This window comes from Mustela nivalis (genome assembly GCF_964662115.1).
Source record: "Mustela nivalis genome assembly, chromosome: 7".
In the NCBI taxonomy this organism is placed as follows: domain Eukaryota; kingdom Metazoa; phylum Chordata; class Mammalia; order Carnivora; family Mustelidae; genus Mustela; species Mustela nivalis.
Genome location: NC_139026.1, coordinates 62403641 through 62423932, shown reverse-complemented (window position 1 = coordinate 62423932; position 20292 = coordinate 62403641). Strand labels below are relative to the sequence as shown.

The 20292-nt window shown below is 36.1% G+C and overlaps 1 protein-coding gene and 1 long non-coding RNA gene across 5 annotated transcripts in view; one reads left to right on the top strand and one right to left on the bottom strand.

The window, feature by feature from the left end:
* Positions 1-1243: 1243 nt before the first annotated feature.
* Positions 1244-20060, top strand: LOC309869466. Its single transcript, XR_014314192.1, has 2 exons — positions 1244-2353; positions 19649-20060. It is a non-coding gene; the product is annotated as an uncharacterized lncRNA (long non-coding RNA).
* The window catches only part of LOC309869461 (pyridine nucleotide-disulfide oxidoreductase domain-containing protein 1), a 28555-nt gene continuing 11681 nt past the window's right edge, over positions 3419-20292 (bottom strand). For 2 of the 4 annotated variants that reach the window (XM_082740649.1, XM_082740652.1), the window contains exons 4-12: positions 17860-17988; positions 15739-15812; positions 12159-12319; positions 9657-9757; positions 8514-8649; positions 7565-7677; positions 6850-6972; positions 4880-5017; positions 3419-4275 (exon numbers count right to left, since the gene is read on the bottom strand). In XM_082740649.1, coding sequence (XP_082596775.1) covers positions 4027-4275; positions 4880-5017; positions 6850-6972; positions 7565-7677; positions 8514-8649; positions 9657-9757; positions 12159-12319; positions 15739-15812; positions 17860-17988 — 1224 coding nt within the window. In that variant the 3' untranslated portion in view covers positions 3419-4026. The remainder of the gene's footprint in view (positions 4276-4879; positions 5018-6849; positions 6973-7564; positions 7678-8513; positions 8650-9656; positions 9758-12158; positions 12320-15738; positions 15813-17859; positions 17989-20292) is intronic. The other 2 variants (XM_082740650.1, XM_082740651.1) reach the window with 1 other exon arrangement.

The following is a 20292-nucleotide window of genomic DNA, read 5'->3' as shown; positions in this document are numbered from 1 at the left end:
GGGCCCACGGCTCACTGGAGTGGTAGGCTGCTTTGTGCACCTGGACCCTGCTCCCATCTATGCTGTCAAGGTGGTGGGGGAACATAAACTGTGGCACTCACTGGACCCTCCAACCAAGAGACAGTTGGAACAGCTCCCCTGCCAGTTAGCAGGGTTCAAGGGCTATTTTCTTTATATTCTGGTTGTTTTTTTAAGCCATGCCTTTTATTTTCTGTGGCCCAGCATAGATGAATCTTGTTCCTGGTACCTCATTACTATCTTCTGCACTGCAGTTTGCAGCATCAGAGGTGGGGTCACCCTTTGTTACCATGTCTGTCTCTCTTATACAGAAGCTGTTCAGTCAGCCCTCAGTTCTTCTTCAGGAGGAATTCCCTATAAATAGGTGTAGATTTGGTGTGCCCATGGAGGGGAGTTCAGGATCTTCCTGTGTCACCATCTTGAACTGGAACACTCCCTAGTTCATTGTTCTTTAAACTTAATAGGCTGGGGGTACCTGGATGGTTCAGTGAGTTAAGCCTCTGTCTTCCACTCAGGTCATGATCTCAGGCTCCTGGGATGGAGCCCTGCCCTGCTCAGCAGGGAGCCTGCTTCCCCCACCATCTCTGCCTGCCTCTACCTACTTGTGATCTCTCTGTTAAATAAGGAAAATAAAGAAAGAAAGAAAAAGAAAGAGAAGAAAAGGAAAGAAAAGAAAAGAAAGAGAGAATGAAAGAATAGGGTAATATATATAGCTAGGACTACATGAGGGCAATAGTAGGCCCCAGAATGGATTAAGCAAGCTGTTAATAGCATTTTCTAAATTCAAAAGTAACTCAAAGTTTTAAAACAACTGGTAAGGGCGCCTAGGTAGCTTAGATGGTTAACCGTCTGCCTTTGGCTCAAGTCATGATCCCAGGTCCTGGGATCGAGTCCCACATCAGGCTTCCTGTTCCTTGGGGAGGCTGCTTCTCCTTCTGCCTCTACCTGCCGTTCTCTCTTTCTCATGAATAAATAAATCTCTAAAAAAAATTATAAATAAAAGGAAAAGGGATAGGTGTATTCATCTACTTTATATTGCTATACTAAAGGCATGTTAAATTTTTAAGAAATAGAGAGGTTTACATTCCTCTGAACAGAAATACTATATAAGAAAAGGCCAATCTCTAATACTTTATAGTCACTGGGAAGAGAAATTTCATGCAAAAGAGAGAGTATAGTCAGTTTTTTTTTTTCTTAAGATTTTATTTATTATTTGAGAGCGAGAGAAAGAACACGGGAGAGCACAAGCAGTGGAGAGGGAGAAGCAGGCTTCCTGTGGAGCAGGGAGCTTACACAGGACTCAATCCCAGGACCCTGGGATCATGACTTGTGCCAAAAGCAGACACTCAACGACTGAGCCACCCAGGTGCCTGAGTAGTCAATCATTTTTGAAGTAGATAATGGCTAACCACTCATAAGACACTAATTTAACAATATCTCAATGTTGCATTTTAACTTTTTTTATCCTATGTGTATGCTGTGTCTGAAGAACTGGACTAACCAGTTCCCCGCCTGAGTTCTGATGCCTTGATGGGTGAAGGAGATCATTGTAATTTTCACTTTGCAGCTAGAGAAACTTGTATAGGAGTTTATTACACTGCATTATACTGACCACATTAACAGGAGTCTAATATATATAAATCAGGGAGCTAGAGTCAATAATTATTAATATCTGATCAGGACGTTCTTCTCTCTGAATCTGAGTACAGAGGAAGCCATAGAATTTTCAGAATATTGCCCAATGAGCACAAATCAGGTAAATATGAAGAACAGACTGATTCTCTCATAAATCTCTCTCAGTCATGTCTGGCAAACACCCAGATTTGTAGAGCATACCTCAATGCCTTCTGGTAACCAGCTTATTTCCTTTACATCACTGTAAATTCAACAGTGTCTTACAGACTGTAACTTAGTGACAGACTTGAGTTATAGCTTAGTTTGTATTGTCCCTGCTGGGCTTTATATTAACATATAATGTAGTATTTATTCCAGGGGTACAGGTCTGTGACTCATCAATCTTACACAATTCACAGCACTTACAATAGCACATACCCTCCCCAGTGTCCATCCCCCAGCTACCTCTTACCTACCCCGCCCCTCCAGCAGAGACTCTTAATCTCAGGAAACAAACTGAGGAATAGCCTAGATTCAGAACAAATTACATCAGTGTTCAGTGTAGCTCATGTTGATGACTTATTTTAAGCCAGTTTAACCACTTAGACTAGCCTGTCCTTAATTTCTAAATTCCAGTTGCCAGGTCTCAGTATGGCATGTGAAAGCTTGTCACAGTACACTGCAGAAGTAGGCAGAGGACCCTCCACTGGAACCAAGAGTGGTAGGTGTTGCTCCTTGCAAACTTCTAATGAAGACCTGGTAAAAATTATTGCACTTTTTTCTACAGCAGTATCTTAAGTATATATAAATCCATTTCCTGTCCTTTGGTGTGGTCTTTATAATTGTTTCTTATAATTGCAACAGAACAATTGTTTTTTCCTATTGTTTCATGTAAACTTTTAAATGCCACATAAAGTTTACAAATAATTTATAGAAAGTATGTTTTGTGCAAGTTTAAATCAGTATATTAAAATTACTGTACTTATTTTTTTTTTTATAAATTTGATTGTTGGCCTATACCTTCCACAGAGATTTCATATTTCAAAATAGCACCTAAATCACTGAATAGTGATGCATATCTTATTACCATGAAAATAAAGAAGCCTATGCAGAGCTGTTTTAGGGTAACTGGCTATTAATTTTTATATACTGAAAAAAACATATTAAAGCTTAAGAGATGCTGTAACTAGTACTGTCCTGGATCAGTAGAACATACTTTTGTTTTCTGTAGAGATATTAAAGAATGGAGTTTAGTCTACCTTTTTAAAATATAGACTAGGGTTTCTAATCTTTCAAGAGAAAAAATCCATTTTCATGTAATTTGCGATGCACCCTGCCCTCACAATATTGGTTGTGATCAACACTGGTTGAGAAGTGGGCCTGTGCAGCAGAGGTTGAGAACCAACGACTCACACACTAAATACTCTCAAGCCTGCAAATGCATGCCATGTACCACTGATTCTGACTGCACATCCCTTCTGGATAGGGCTCATATTTGAATACATACTTGAAGATAAAAAACCAGACTACTAGATACTTAACTAAAGAGCTGATATTTAACCTGAAGAGAAAATGGAACCGCTGAGTTTTGACCACAATGTTTGCTTTGTAGATTAATTTAATTTTGTAGATGGAATCATCTCAAACTTGGATTCTAAAGGAGCTGATAAAAAGAAGTAAAAAAACTTGGGTAATTTCCAGAAGTGTGCAAATCTGCTTCAGCAATCATGAGATGGGTGTTTATATATTTTCCAAGAAAACAGTTTATGCACGTATACACCATTATTAGTTAAACGTTTGAGACAATTTTATTACTATTTTATACATATGGAACTTATCTCTTAATTACTAGACTTGAACATTTCAGATAATTTATAAAAACTGACAGGACAAAATGAGAAAAATACTCAAGTTCACATAACTATATTAAACTCTTGTGCCTTGACATGTTTATTTTCTTTTGATATGACCAACATTTGATAGCAAAGTTATATGGAATATTTTACAAAGGCTGATTACAGAAAGGGAGTGATTTCAGCTCAGAAGAGCTGTAGAATCCAAACGTAAATAGAATAAGAGATCAATACAAATGATATTAGTAAGTAAGATATTGCTACACCTCTATGTAAAACTATATGCCTCTTGAAACCATAACCCTGACATTGCACAATCAGAATGACTAGCGTATCTGACCAAATTGTTGGCTAAGTAGGTAACAACCTAGCTTAATCAGAAATGAGTAACCCTTTTATTTATGTAAGTGGTTTTGTTATATTTTAATATTTTCCCACTGAAATCATTATTACTTCTGTATTCTTAACTTCATTAAGTCAGTGTATTACCTTATTGTGACTTAGTATTTGGAACTTTACGTAGTTCTTTGAAATGCCTTTTTTAATCAAAATAATCTTCTAAATCAATATTTGGATCTAGCAGATCTTCTCCATATGATGAAAGATCTGTCTGATTTAAAATTAAGTTTTCAAATGTTTCTTCTAAGTCAGTTTCACCAATTAAGACAGCTCCCATCATTCGCCCATGCTGCATGACAACTTTGACGTATTCCTGTCCTTTGGTACATCTCAGCATTAATTCATGATCTGAACCTAAGCCCTGTGCGTTGTATTTTCCCAGCAACACAACCTATAGATAGGGATAAAAACATTATTGTAATGAGTAACAACAAGGAAACACTATATATGTATATGTATGTTAACCTAGAATCTATTCACAAAAATTGGGGAGTGTCCCAAAGAAAACATCTGAATGGCACTGCATTTATTGTATGGATGATACCACCCCACAGTCTCTGAACATTAAAAATATCTGGTGAATTAATATCTGTAGGATCCGGATTACACCAGCTTAGAGTCATGAAGAAAAAACTTGCCTCAGAGTAATGTGAAGAGTAAATAATATGCACGGCAAAGCACCTGGTTCATTCTTGAGTGTAACAGCTATTGGTTCTCCCCACAAAGAATGAATCTCAAAATGTACCAACAGGGAATAAGCCTAGAAGAGACTTTCCCCCACTTATGGGTAAAACGGTATAGCACAGGAAGGTGGGTAATGAACAGGAATTAAGACCAGTGGTAAAAACAGGTACTGATTTCCAAGAAATGAGGAAATGAGAAGATGTGTCATGTTTTGTAAAATAATTATTTAATTTTCTCATCTGAGTAAGTATTTACATGGTTTTCGTTTTAAGACTAACATGCAGGAAAAGGCACTGATTTGCTTATCTTACCTTATAGTTAAAAAATTTTGTTACATGAGCAAAAAGCTCAAAGCTGAAGTCCATGTCAATAGATTCTCCTAAACTAGCTGCAGCCATGCACTTCGCTGCATACCATCCCATCTGTCTAGCCTGGGTCCACAGCCTCATCTGAAAGAAAAAAATGTCATGAGAAAATTTTTCATTGTTCTTACTTTAAAGATGCCTTATAAAATTCTTTAAATGACTTCAATGTTGACAGTCCTTGAGACTAGCTAGATCTAGCGAGTTAGAGGATTAGTTGGATTGTCTTTGCTGTAGAAGCAGTCACCAATCCATGCTAACCAAACCCGATTTTGCTAGTTCATAATTCTATCCAAATTACTGCCTTTCAAATTAAAAGATGATACCAAGTCTGTTTCAATAAACAATTACAAATAACTAAAACATTTCAGGGCGTACAAGGTAAGAATACTACTAATTAACTAGTCACCTTTTTTATAGTAAGTTTCATCATCAGCGTAAGTAGAGATAATAGATGATCACTGAAGAATTCATTTCTTCTCCTAATCCTCAGATTTTGGTGCTACATAGTTAAGGCCTCTCATGCAGTTAAACTGATGTATTAGTTGGGTGTACAGCCTTAGGAAATCTTATCAGATTTCAACAACTGATGCTGGGAATTTTAAATTCTTCCCTTACATTATTTATTTCTAATTTACTGTATGTTTATTTCTATAAAGTTTTAGGAATCCCTGATATAACACTGGCTGTGAAAGTCAAGAGATTTAAATACCAACTCTTCTCCATGTTTATTAACAGCCTTAATTTCTTCACCTGAAACATAAATATATACCACCTATTCTCTGGCTATTAAGAGAATTAAATAAGCTAATGTAGGGTCCTGGATCATATAAAACTGACTGGTATACTTATTTATTGCTTCTACAAATTAAGAGACAAGATCTATTAGATTCACTCAGAATGAGACATCTGTTTTGTTTTTGGATATTGCCTGTAGGCGAGTATGACACATAATAAGGATATAATTTACCCTAGAGGCTTTAAAGTGTTTAAAAAAAATCCCACAGACTTGAAGACAGCTATGCCACAGAAGTCACAGAATGTAGGAAAAACTGAAAACAAGCTAGCACTTTCGAAACAGGCTGAAAGCACTCTTCCTATGACTTATCTCTGTAAAAACACATAAGTGTTGAAGGTGCCTCTCAGACTACATCTAGCCCTTCTGCTACTTCACACTCCATAGTTAATCTGAAGGAGTAAAATCTACCTGTGGAGCTGGTCTTTCACTGAGTGTTACCTGGTTGTTTTATCTGTAATGCCTACCTGCATCTCTACTCCTGCTAAGACCACCTGCCCTATGACTACAGTCTGAGTATCTTCCTGAAGGATTTCTGCTCCACTCTGAAGAGGCAGGCAGCACCATGAGGGTAGGAGGACGTGGACATCCAGTTGGATGGAGCTGTTCGGCTGAGGAAGGCTGTTCACTATAGGAAATTTTTTCAGTCATAATTCCCAGAGGGACAAAACTGGGTCATCAGGATCCCCCCATCATCTATATGGTTTATACCTCAGTATGTTATTCATTCATCTAAAGCTGCGCTGTCCAGTCTGGCAGCCACTAAATGTAAGTAAAATTAAAATTCAGTTCCTCAGTCACATTCAGCACATTTTAACGGCTCAACAGAGACATGTAGCTACTGAGTGGACACTACAAGCATATTGAATGTTTCTGTTGTCACAGAGTTCCACTGGACAGTGCTGCTAAATGTATGAAGGTAAGACATCCCAGTGTGTTCCATCTCTATTTAATAACTTGCCAAAAGGGAAACATTCTTTTTAAAATGTCACAGAAAACTCTAGGATAGCTTCCTACTTAAGTGGGAAAACCGGAAATTTGGATTTGCTGGTAGCGACTCCTTTACCGTCAGATGGAATCTGAAAAATCAGATACAAAGGTGTGATGATGGATGCTGGCTTACTTGCTGCCACACCGGGCTGGGCTGCCAGGATGCAGTGCAGATGTCACCAGCGGCGTAGACATCAGAGAGAGATGTGTGCATATAAGCATCCACTTTCAGGCCACCATCTTCTCCTAGAGCAAACTAAATGAGGTTCCTGATAAGTATACATGGGAAGAAAAATGAAAGATGTCTTTTTTGTTCTAAAGTAAAAGACTAAGTCAAATTTTTATATCTCAGTATGCCGTCTTTAGTGAGAGAGTGAAAAACAGCTGCAAAGTTTAGATAACTCAGCTGAATTATTAGGGAATCAAAATCCTACTAGGACAGACCTACTCAAAAATTCTTAAGACTTTCAACATCAAGAACACTCAGTAACCATAGTTACTACCCGACTTGTAATTACAGTATTCTTCAGTTTTGCGAGCTTCAAATGCTAAAAGGCAGTTTCTCTAAAAAGAATCATTTGTAAGAATTCATAGGTGTTCATCTCATCAACCTTTAGACAAATGTGCATTATGTCCCATTTATGAGGACACTGATGCTGGGATGTTTACCACTTAAAATTTTAGGTAGGCAATATGAAATACTACAAATAAAGGATGACTGCACACTAAACTTAGCTTCCTTAAGTTACAGTTTTACACTAAAACAATGAACACTGATTTATACTTGAGAATTAGAAATCTTATACTACTTTAAAAATACTCATAGCAGGACAAAAAATTTCACCTACATTGTTGCCACAGAGGAAAGGTTCTGTATTTGGTGTAACTCCTGTAGCACTGACAATGAAATCACAGCCGTATATCTTTTCATTAGTCAATTCCACATATACAGGCCATACCTCTTTAAAACAAACAGAAAAAAACCACCTTCATTCTCAAATGTTATCACCACCAGCTGTCATTAGCATGTGAATATGTAATGCCTAAAATAAAGAGTGAAAGAAAAAGGCAGGAGAGGACTTTAAAACATACCCTTTAATAACTCCAGGCATATTTGCTTAAACAATTATAATGCAGTCAGCACTGTCTTCTTGTTTTGAGTATATTTACAAAATTATGGCATTCTAAACATCTTTCCTTCAAATTTAGACTACTTCTAACAAAATGATTTTAAGCCAATAACCATTTTCTAAATATTAAGCTATTATACTCCACTAAGAGTTTAGTCCAAATTCTCATTTTGCAACGTTTTCCCTTATTACTCATATTCAAACTCTAACACTACCTTTTCCCATGGAAAAATACAAAGAATTCAATAACTGGAATATCTCATATGCCAGTCTAGCTGAGTTTATTTCTTCAAACAGCAGTAGTTCTCACAGGAAGTGTAGAATAGGGATTAGATCGGTTTCTTAATCCCAAATTTATAGATTTTCAATCTGTTTGATTTGGGGGAAGTCATTTCACCCCTGGGAGCATAAAGGCTTTGTTTATATTTGTTTTGATCTGTAATTGACTCAGAGTTGTGGCTATAGCATCATGAACCCCATGTAAAATTATCAGGAAGCTTGAAGACTTAAGTAATGAAAATGAAATGACTTACATTATTAATTAATGGTTTCATTTTTACTTTTTATGTTTCAATTTCATAAAGAAATTGAAGTTTTTAATATAGTAAGATTAAGTAAGGTTTCATCCTTTTAAATTACTGGTATTTTTTCTTATTTTATTACTTACCATTATTGGTTGTGACTGACTGATTAGAATGGTCTCTAGGAAAAGGCGAGGACTTTTTCTTAGAAATTCTAAATTCCTCCTGAAGGAAGATTTTCTTTACTTCACACATAGTTTCAATGTGAATCTTATGAGAAAACTAAAATAACAAATTCCCAAAAAATGACTTAGGTTACTCATAATTAAAAAAAATTACAATATACTTGCAGAAACACACAGAAAAAATAATCTTACAGTATAAAGGAAAACACACTGGCTGCCCCAAATTAAAAAGCCTCTCAATTTCTGTGCATGAAGGGAGTGAGCAAAAATCTGTTCAGAACTTAAGAGAACAACTAGTTGCACTGGCAGGGGATGCGTTTAAGTCTAAATGATAATTACAAATACAGTGTTTAAAAATTACAACTGCTAGAGACTATAAAAGCCTCTTGAGGGCAGGTCCCTGCCAACTTACTGTAATATCCAGAACCTTAGTAAAGTGCCAAGTATAAAGGAGATAATGTTTACTGAACCAAACTGCTGAAGTTCTCAGGTTAAAAATACTATTAATCTTTGGATCTGAAGATGCAGGAAGAAATGATTTTATATAATTTCTATCACCAAAATTAGGTATGCTATGAAGCCAGCTCCCCTCCAAACTACCCAAGGCTGTAAAGAAATCATATACAGTGATGAGGACTCCACAGATGCTTCTTACAGTATTTAAATATCACAGGCTTTTAAAACTATTTAAAAACAAGTATCTAATAAATAAAATGAATAAAAGCAAGTTATCTGCTTATCCAATTAGGATGTTAAATACCTATTTTATTTAGAATTCATCAAATAATCTTTAAGATAGTATAATGCATGTGAAGTGACTTGAGAAAAGATTAATTTAAAAATAGGACAGTTACAGTCACTGTAGTCTGGGTCTGGAAATCTGTCCGCCTGAGAAACTAAAAAGAAGGGCATGAATCAGTTTTAGATGAAATACTTAACTTTGGTAAGGAATTGGACCAACTGCCATTGGTCCTGTCTGTCCTAGCACTTTGGATTTTAAGTAAAGTAACCCAGCAGTTGTTTGACGTATTTGTGACCAGCTTTTAACGAACAGTTTAAAACTTAAAATTGCATCTTAGGTTTAATTCATATATGAACACCTACCTCTTTTGTACCTTTGAGATTCAAGCCTTCATGCCAATCAGGTCCCAAAGCACTGCCCATACTGCCAGTACCAGCTGTGGTTTGTGTTTCCTTTTTCTTTCCTGAAAAAATAAACTGAACTCAAAATTCAAATGATCTAAAAACTGCCAGGCAGAGAAGTATGCTTTGTATTCTCAAGCTTTTAGGAAATGTTATAATTCTCATATGTACATATATACAGCATGACTAAACTAAGATATCTGTATGGATTATTTTATTATCTTAATATTTTGTGATATGTGGGTATTTTATTATCTTAATATTTTGTGATATAGAGCTATAAAATGGATAATGTTTTGATCAAGTGTTGAGTTTAAACACAATGTGTTTTGGGGATGTTATACATACATCCCCAAATGTATGTTAAAGTGAAGGGTAAGAGATCTGATAAAAGGTTAATATCCAAAATATATAAAATATAAAAATATATAAAAATACAATCAAAATAAAAAATGGGCAGAGGACCCGAAAAGACATGTTTCTAAAGACACCTGGCTAACGGGGACGTGACAAGATGCTCAGTATCATTAATCAGAGAAGTACAAATAAAAATCACAATGAGGTATCACCTTATATTTATAGAATGGCTAGAATCAAAAAAAGAAGAAATAACAAGTCTTGGCAAAGATGAGGAGAAACAAGATCCCTCATGCAGTGGTAGTGGGAATGCAAATTGCTATAGCCACTGTATAAAAACAGTATGGAGTTCCCTCAAGAAATTAAAAATAGAATTACCAAAAAAAAACCCCAAATTACCCTATGATCCAGTAATTCCACTACTGGCTATTTACCCCAGGAAAAGAAAAACACTAATTCGAAAAGATATATCAAGCCCTAATGCTGTAACTACAGCATTAGTTACAACAAACAAGATACGGAAGCAATCCCATGTCCATCAACTGATGAATGGATAAAGAAGATGTGGGGTATGTATGTAATGGAATACCACTCCCATTAAAAAGTAAGAGATCTTGCCATGTGCAACAACATGGATGGACCTAGAGGATATAATGCTAAGTGAAATAAGTCAAAGACAAATGCCACATGATTTCATTCATATGTGGGATTTAAAAAATGAGACAAAAATCAGACTCTTAAATACAGAGAGCTTGTGTTTGCCAAAGGATGGAAGTATGGGTGAAATGGGATTAAAAGTATACCTATCATGAGGAGCACGGAGTAATACACAGAATTGTTGAATCATTTTATTGTACACCTGAAACTAATATGACACTATAGTCAGTATTTCAGTAACACTATATATAACTATATATTCAGTTATTTCAGTAACACTATACTTCAGTAAAATTGTTTAAAATAAACACATGCAAGTTAAACTAGGGAAAATATTTTAAAACAGCAAAATAAATAAAGCAATAGGCTCAGATATAGTGCCATGGGGAGGCACTGGTAACGCAGGCAAAACAGGTGAACAGTAGTAAGTAGTATGAACTTCCAGTTACAAATAAGTCACAGGGCTATAAAGTACAGCACAGGAAATACAGTCAGTGGTACTGTAGTAAGTTTGTATAGTGACAAGAGTAACTAAACCTACTAAGGTCACCATGTCATAATGTATAAAAATACTGAATCATGAGGTGCCTGGGTGGCTCAGTGGGTTGAAGCCTTTGGCTCAGGTCATGATCCCAGGGTCCTGGGATTGGGTCCCACATCGGGCTCTCTGCTCAGCAGGGAGCCTGATTCCCTCCTCTCTCTTCCTGCCTCTCTGCCTACTTGTGATCTCTGTCAAATAAATAAAATCTTTAAAAAAAAAAATTAAATGTTAAAAAAAATACTGTATCACTACTGTTAAACACCTGAAACTATTATAGTTTGTTATAATTCAATAAAAAGATTAGCCATCTGTTTTTAAGCATTTTATCAATTTTTAGCACCCTCAAAACTTACAGAATTCTTTTTGAACTGTGTAAGCCAAATTTTAAAAAAAGCTCTTAAAATACTACGTTTGTATTTTTTTTCTTTTTTCCTAAAGATTTATTTACATGCACGTGCACGTGCAAGAGTGAGCATGCAAGCATAAACACAAACTGGGGGGAAGGGGAGAGGGAGAGGGAGAAGCAGACTCCCCATTAAGCAGGGAGCCCCATGCAAGGCTCCACCCCAGGACCCTGAGATCATGACCTGAGCTGAAGGCAGGTGTTTAACCAACTGAGCCACCTGGGCATCCCTGTATTTCTTTTTTAATTCACTGCATGTTTTGGTAAAATTACCTTAAGTCATGTCCAGTTACTGTTTGCAAAGATGCAGATAGGCTGGTTCATTTATTTCACCTTAAATTTCTAGTTTTAATTATACATATTTGTCATTTTAAGAAATCCTGGAAAATCTAAGTCATGTAAGATACAGAAATGATACTATCTCTATTTCTTGTAGCCTTTTTCTATATGGCTAAAAAGCTAAACAGTTTCATCTGTGAATTAATGAATAAGATGCTGTATTTACCTTCAGTTGTATATCTGGTTCTTTTATGTGCAATTCTGCCCTCTGGTTTTTCAGCAGTGAGCTTTGAAGTCAAGAATTCAGCTGCTCCTGCATCGAAGAAAGTATTCCCAATAGCTTTATCTTTAATGGCCCAAATGACTTCACACCCTTCAATTTCATACCTAAAAGGAATATTAAAGTTACTCAGAGCAATTCTGAAAGTCTGAGTAGAAATCTCTGTATTTGCAAATAATTATCTCTGAAGGCAAAAGTAAAGAAAGTAGTTTAAGACAAACTGAGCAAGAATGATTGTAAGGAGGAATGGAATACTCTTTCAGGATAAAAAGAGTTGAAGTAGAATAAGTAATAAAATAAATTTAACCAGTTTACTGAAAGAACATAAAAATGACAAACATATGTAACTGAGTATCAGGTGAAATTTCATTACAGTGAGCATCACTCTAAGCGGTCAAATTCCCCAACATAGTTATTGTATGAATGTTCTCCAGGGTTCCATGAATGAACAGTGCTTTTTTGACGTGGTTACAGTATAACCAACGATGGATAGATAGATGGATGGATAGTATACAGTTAAAATACTTCAATTCTTTGGTAACAAGTAATTTGTGTACTCAAGCAACATTATGGAAGGAGATAGGAAAAGGAGAGAATTAGAGTTATCAACTAAAATTTTAACTCTGTTATAAAGAAACCACTACTCTGTAGTCCTCTCCCTTTGTCTCAGAAATGTCCAAGCCATCCAGTCAAAGAAAGACCCGGCTCACAGAAAATCAAGGAAGAAAGGAACGGCTGTGGTGTACACGGGCCATCACCATTCATGAGATGGCCAGAGCTCCTGCACATTGCTATTTTATCTCTTGGTCTGATCACCCAGAATGTGGTTTGCTTAGTATTCATTTCACCAAGTCCCTGAAGTCTGTTAGGTTTTTCTGCTGTTAATACTTGTTTTGGTACAACTGATAAACTGGGACAATCCTAGACAAACAGGATATATGGTCATCCTAACTGTACTACGATTTTATTTGAACCGGTAGTGGTACTAAGATTATCACATGTTAAGAACTATTAATGCTGACTTATGGTCAAAATATCACCATCTTTATGTCACAGACGCTATAATGTAACACATGGACTTTTCAAGCTAATCAGTAAATAGATGATACAAAAAATAAGGTTTAATACATCTCATTTCACATCATCTGATGTTCATGCTTTCTGACAATATGGTAAAAGATCCTCTTGCACCATCTAATGAGCCTTTATTATGTGTTCATAAATTCCTGCTTCACTATGGCAGAAACAAACATTTACAGTTACTAAATTTCACATTCTTTGGAGAATATTCTATATGCTGTTCAGGTCATACAGGATTGCTGATAAGCAGAAAGTAGAATATACAAACATTCAGTAATAAATTTCTTATCAATATACATATAGGCACATAGTTACTATGAAATTCTTTAGCTTTCACAAATTAGAAATTCCTCTACCATTTTGTAAAAACTTTAAGTAATACAATAGTACAACGCATATCAGTATAGCTTAAAATACTGATGCTTGTAAGCCACAGTAATAAGTAACCATGAGAACTTCTGTATGTGCCCCACCTGATAGGACACCCTGTACTCCCCTTAGCCTATGAGCTATGCCCTCAGCAAGATACTTCACCACAGAGGTATCCTATTTTTTAAGACCACCCTTAAACAGTGAAGTATGGTTTTGTGAAAGTATTAAAAAAAAAAAAAAAAAGGTTTTGAAAAGCAAAGGATTAACCTATACTAGTAAAGAAGAAAAGTACACTGAAGAAAATGAGCATTTGCCCTGGGGGATCATGAGGGCTACTGAAGAGCAGAAAGAGTTTGTGTGATTTCTCATCATGATATGATGAACACCTGATCATCAGTGGACATAAGCTGAGATAACAGCATTATATGTGTCCTTTCCTTAGGAGTTTTATCAAATTATATAGTCTATCTCCAACCTAAAGAAAATGAGGAACAGGATTAAATGGTGTAAGACTACAAACATTTCTGAATACAGAAAATTTTCCAATGCAAAGAATCATAGTGTTAAGCTATACTTTCAGTAATCGTTAGTGGAGAAAATTTGTGATGTGCCTCCTCCTTCCTCTTTGTTCTGTTTGGTTTTGACTCTAGTTTCTCTCTCTTTTTTTTTTTTTTTTCTCTGCAGTTCTCATTAGTGCCACAAACTTCATCATTTCAAGAACGACTGCCACTCTTAGTACTCAGGCAATTTAGGAACTCTTAAAAGCTTCCACTGGGATTCACCACCCTGTCAGAATAAGGAGCAAAAACCTAGTCCAAGAGTTAGAATAGATAGGGCTTTGGCAAATTCCTCATTTTGATATAAATTTGTCCTCTTTGTAATTGGACTCCACTTTCTGGCCTGAAAATGTCCAAACAATTCCATGTCAGCCATCCGTGGGAAGATAAAATTACAAAGAAAATCAATGCTCTGTAAACCATAGCAGGATATCGATTCCTCAATGTTCTCTGAACCTGAAATATCATCTTAAGATAGTATTTTTTTTTTAAGATTTTATTTATTTATTTGACAGAGAGAGATCACAAGTAGACGGAGAGGCAGGCAGAGAGAGAGGAAGGGAAGCAGGCTCCCTGCTGAGCAGAAAGCCTGACGCGGGACTCGATCCCAGGACACTGAGATCATGACCTGAGCCGAAGGCAGCGGTTCAACCCACTGAGCCACCCAGGCACCCCTTTAGATAGTATTTTAATTTATGTGTTCAACATTTTCTGACTTCCAAAAAACCAAGAGCTGGGAGTACCATATATCTTGAACTAGCGAGTCATGGGCCAATCAAGTAACCATATAAATGAGTGAAGCAGGATGGGTATAAATAGTAAGTGGTGGGGACTGTTATTAGAAAGCTCTAAAAGTGTGCACATTCAAATTGTTGTTCAAGATGGTACATGTTTACCAAACATATCTGTGGGCCACATCTCTCCAGTCACCTGTGTGTCACCCCTTGAGACAGAAAACATTCCCTAAACTCATGTTGCAGCAATGGTATCACTGCAACTATGAACTCCATGAAAGCTAAAAATACAAAGTTGATATTTTCCTTAAAAATATATGAAAAACAATTACATTTATCTTTGAGTTTCAGAATACCAAGATGTTTCTAGTCTGCCAATAATCATACGAATCACAGAGCAGTGTTTAAATAGTGTTTAGGGGACCTGGGTGGCTCAGTGGGTTAAAGCCTCTGCCTTTGGCTCAGGTCATGATCCCAGGGTCTTGGGATTGAGCCCTGCTTCCCTTTCTCTCTGCCTACTTGTGATCTCTGTCAAATAAACAAATTAAAAAAAAAATAGTATTAGGGCACGTGGGTGGCTCAGTTGGTTAAGCAACTGCCTTCGGTTCAGGTCATGATCCTAGAGTCCTGGGATCGAGTCCTACATCAGGCTCCCAGCTCCAAGGGGAGTGTGCTTCTCCCTCTGACCTTCTCCCCTCTCATGCTCTTTCTCACTGTCTCTCTCTCAAAGAAATAAAATCTTTAAAAAAAAAAAAAAAGTAGTATTTAAAAATACATACTTACACCAATTCAAGTGCAATGCCGCCATTCCCTATGATCATTATTCTTTTAGCTTTAGTAAGCTGTTTCTGAAATTCCTGTATTGAAAAGGACACAGTGTTCTGTAAGTAGTGGACATAACTTGAAGCAAGGGGCTTCACTGATAATATTCTGAAAATACAGGAATTTTATCTGATTTACACAGGAACAAAATAAATATCATTTGCCCACTCTGCCAGGACGCAATATTACAATACTTTGTAATATTACAAGTACTTTGTTTCATCCAGGCTGTCTTCACAGCAGTGCCTCTGCTGATTTCCCTTGCCTTTCAAGTCATTACATTTCAAGTCATAACATTACATTACAGTTATTACATAGTTTAGAATTTCAGTAAAGCGGCACAATCTCTAGGTTCATCGTCACATTCCTGACTCCTTTATCCAATCAATTTACTAACAGGACACTGATCTGTATCTTACATATAGGGTTATTCCTTTTCACCCAGTCCTTCAGTTGACGCTTTCCCTGGAGTCAATCAACACTCAAAACTTGCATGAATGAGCAGTGCAACAGTTTGGTGGTTAAGAGTCCCTGGCTCTAGGAGTTAGTAACTGCTCGCAATTAGTAACTTAGACAAGTTGCTTAACCCCCCTGCGCCTCTGGTTCTTCAACTACAAAGGGAAACAAGAAGTGACTCTATCTCATTTGGCCTCTGCAAGCATTAAGATAATGTAAATAAAGCTGTTAGAGGCAGGCACAATAATGTCCAACACTTATCAGAAAAAAATTTTTGCTCTTATTATTATGAGACAACTAATTGATGACTCTACCACCTCCCTCCTCTGCCCCCTAAAAAAGATCACAATGACTGTAGGGATGTCATGGTCATTTTTATGGCACTTTCAAAAGTAACAGAATAGTCCCACTGCTTCACAGTGACATATGAATAGCCGAATTCCTCTTCCTACTATGTCAAGTTCTATTAAATCCTATTTCTATTAAATTCATCCAAAGCTTTATTGTAATAGTCAATAACTACTGAAACTGACTTGTTTAAAATGCTACAAGAAAAAAAAGAATTAATTTTAGTTTGTCCGTCACTGAGGACAATAATTTAAGAAAAATCTGTTAAAAACATTGGATATGGAGATAAATAGTATGCATTTAAATTGTACTTCTGATAGACTTAATAACTACTTTAGCACAGATAAAAACTTAATTTCTCCATCAGAGTTTCCTAATTGTAAAACGGGAGTAATACTGTCACACAAGATTATTATAAGCAGTTCATGTCTGCAGAGGACCTCACTGGAACATAGTTATGCACTCAATCTTTGATAATGGGAACCTGAAATGTTTATAATTATAATTAAATTATAATTTATAATTAAGTTTTTCTAGTTTTCTCTGAATTCCTATTTAATTAAGAACAGGCTGAAAAAAATCACCTTTTAAGAATATGAAATATTATCAAAAAATGTAAAATTTATCACCCTATGGAAGAGAAGTAAAACAAACTTGAGGTAAGACAGTATTATTATTGGAAACCAGGAAGAGCTTCTTGGCAAAAGGGTCAGTGAACTCTAGAAGCCCTTAAATCCACTACCAGAAAATGTTGTATAAGGTTCCACAGAGTTTCACCTTATTGGGATAGTTTACTACAGTTCCTGAGTACAACAAACCAAATGATTTTTTCAGTTCAGAGATTCTGTCATGATTCTAACCATAAATATCTTCTCAATATTAATTTCTTTGCTAAGGGGTAAGTTCAGTAAGTTCGGGAAATGGTTTACCTTTTTGAAAGAAGATCATTATATTATTTAGATTACAAATCACATATTCCCAAACTACAGTAATGTATGTGTGTATAAGTTATAACCTTCAGCTTAGTTGTTATACCTGGGATACAATGCACAATGGAAAGAACACAGAACATCAGCATGAACTAAAAAAACAAAAATTATCAACCAAAGCTAAACTGAAACTGGCAATAACATAACTATTTTCTGGTTTATGGATCCTAAAACAAACCTCTTCTATAATTTAAGAATTAACACTTTAAGGAGAATACTTTGATTCAAATATAGAAAAGCCTAAGAAATATTCACATTCCTTTCCTATGACCCAACCTAAGAATGTTACCTGAGCACTGTCTGTATCACGGATTCCTAATACATAAGGATTTCCTTCACATATCAACTTTGGCTTAGCTCCAGCGCACAGACAGAGTTTCTTATACACATGCTGACTGCCATCTCCTGTTACAATGCACTGTAAGAACATAGAGCAAAGAAGGAGAGAGAAAGAACATGGTCATCCATGGATACAACTTCACTTTAAATGAAAAATTCAACATGAGGAAAGCAAAAAATACATTAAGGCTAACTCTCGGTGGCACTCTGCTTTGTTACAGCAAATCAAAGTAAACAAAGTAAATGTGAGAATGCCTTCTCCCATTGTCATTCACCATCATTGCAGGGCCATGAGCCATACTGGGAATCTGGTGAAAACTAGTCTTTCTCCCCTGGGAAAAAAGATATATGCACACCAGATTTTACATAAAACTCATGATATTCAGTGGGGTATTGCTGACCTCAGATAAAAAATTAAACATTCAGAGATTTTAAAAAATGAGCATTCTGATTATTATACCTGGGGTAGGCCTTAATGAATATTTCCAATCTCAGTGGAAATTACTCTAAGAAAGATGTAGTAATTCTAATGATATCATACCTTAATACCCAGGTAGAGTGTGGTAGAAAAGGGTACATTACCTAAAAACATTAGAAGTGCTAAAAAATACTATTTATATTCTTAAGTACAAATAACAATCACTTTACCAGCAAACATGCTCTTTGGGGATATTTTCATAAAAGTAAAAAATACTTTAACCTTAATTCCTAGCATGTACTGGCTTTAAAGTTATTTGTATTAATTTTTAATGACATCACTGAGCCTAAAAATACATGAGAGACTATGGACTCTGAAAAACAATCTGAGGGTTTTGAAGGGGCGGTGGGGGGTAGGAGGTTGGGTGAGGCCGGTGGTGGGTATTATGGAGGGTATGTATTGCATGGAACACTGGGTGTGGTACATAAACAATTCTGGTACACTGAAAAGAAATTTTAAAAAATAAAAATACATATTTGAGATCCACTGTTTTTGTTCCTTAGTATTGAATGAAAACCTACATCTAAGTAGTAGCCTTTAGAAAGCATATACCTGTAAGTACATATGACTATAAGAGATGCCAGACTTTGTCAGAGTGGTTTAGAGGTTAACAGTGTGCCATGTGTTTGATTTATAAAACAAGGCAACTCGTAACTGTAGCACTTGATACTCAAGGAGACATTTGTTACCTGTTGTAACTCTTCAGCTGCTTAACAAAAACAAAGCCAATAATTCCACACAGTATAACACACATAAGAAATTCTATAAAATCTTCCTGAAGATAATATGGTTAGAATTTTACCTAGCGAACATTATTATAGACCCTGACCAAATTTTAAAAATAATTTGGACTTAGCTACTGAAAAAACACACACAAGAACTCTTTTCATTGTTTACTGTTAAATTTTTGGAAGTAGACAAGACACATAATCTCTAATTCATTAAAGAATATAAAGGACAGATAATACAGACATGATCTCATTTAGGACACTTCAAATGGTAATGGGAGGCACTTAGATTTACTCAAATGCCCAAATATAAATTACCTCAATTTATTTACACATCTGAGCACACTTCTATTTGCAAATTAATTGACATGGATGTTATATATCATAGGTACTAATGTAAACATTAAAAATTTATTCTGGTTTTGGAATTCAGATTTTTTAATTTTTTTCCTCATAAAATTCAGTACTTATTTATTTTTTCCTATCAAATTATTTGTGTTTTGAATGTATTATAAGTGTTTTTTCTCTTTAAGGGAGAGCTACTCAAACAACTGCAAACTCTACTTCCCATCTTGCCTGAAGCTCATCTGAGGATACTGCTGATCATCCGACAATACCCTTTCCTAAGCCCGCCTTAGTAAGTCCCATGTCCAATGGGTTACTCGGTCCTGCTGACTTTACAGTAGAAATCTCATTTATATCTGGGCCGTTCTTCCCAACTTACACTATCCCTGTCTTGGTTCAGGCCTTCTACCATTTTGGACTGCAACCACCTTCCGATTTGGCAGGTGGCCAGCAGCCCCTCACTCCGCCCCACTTCCTCCTTAACACTGCTGTCAGATCTACCTTGCTAAAAGCATATCCTATACAATATCACCCTGCCTCGACCTAAAATCTCTTCATTCCTCCTTTGATTATCAAATAAATTTCTTGGCATGATGTAAACAGCTCTTCATAGTCTTGTTTCTTTGGCCTCATCTGCCAATCTTCTTTCCTTGTCCCCACCACAGTTCCTCTGACAGCATCAACTCTCCCACGTGCCCCCTTCCTTTTCTTTGGGCCTTTGAATAAGCCACCTCCTTTTCCTACAGTGCCCCTAATTAAGAACTCTTAATTTACCCACCTTTTAAACCCTATTCAAATATTACTCCCTCTGTGAAGCCCTCCCAAATCCCTA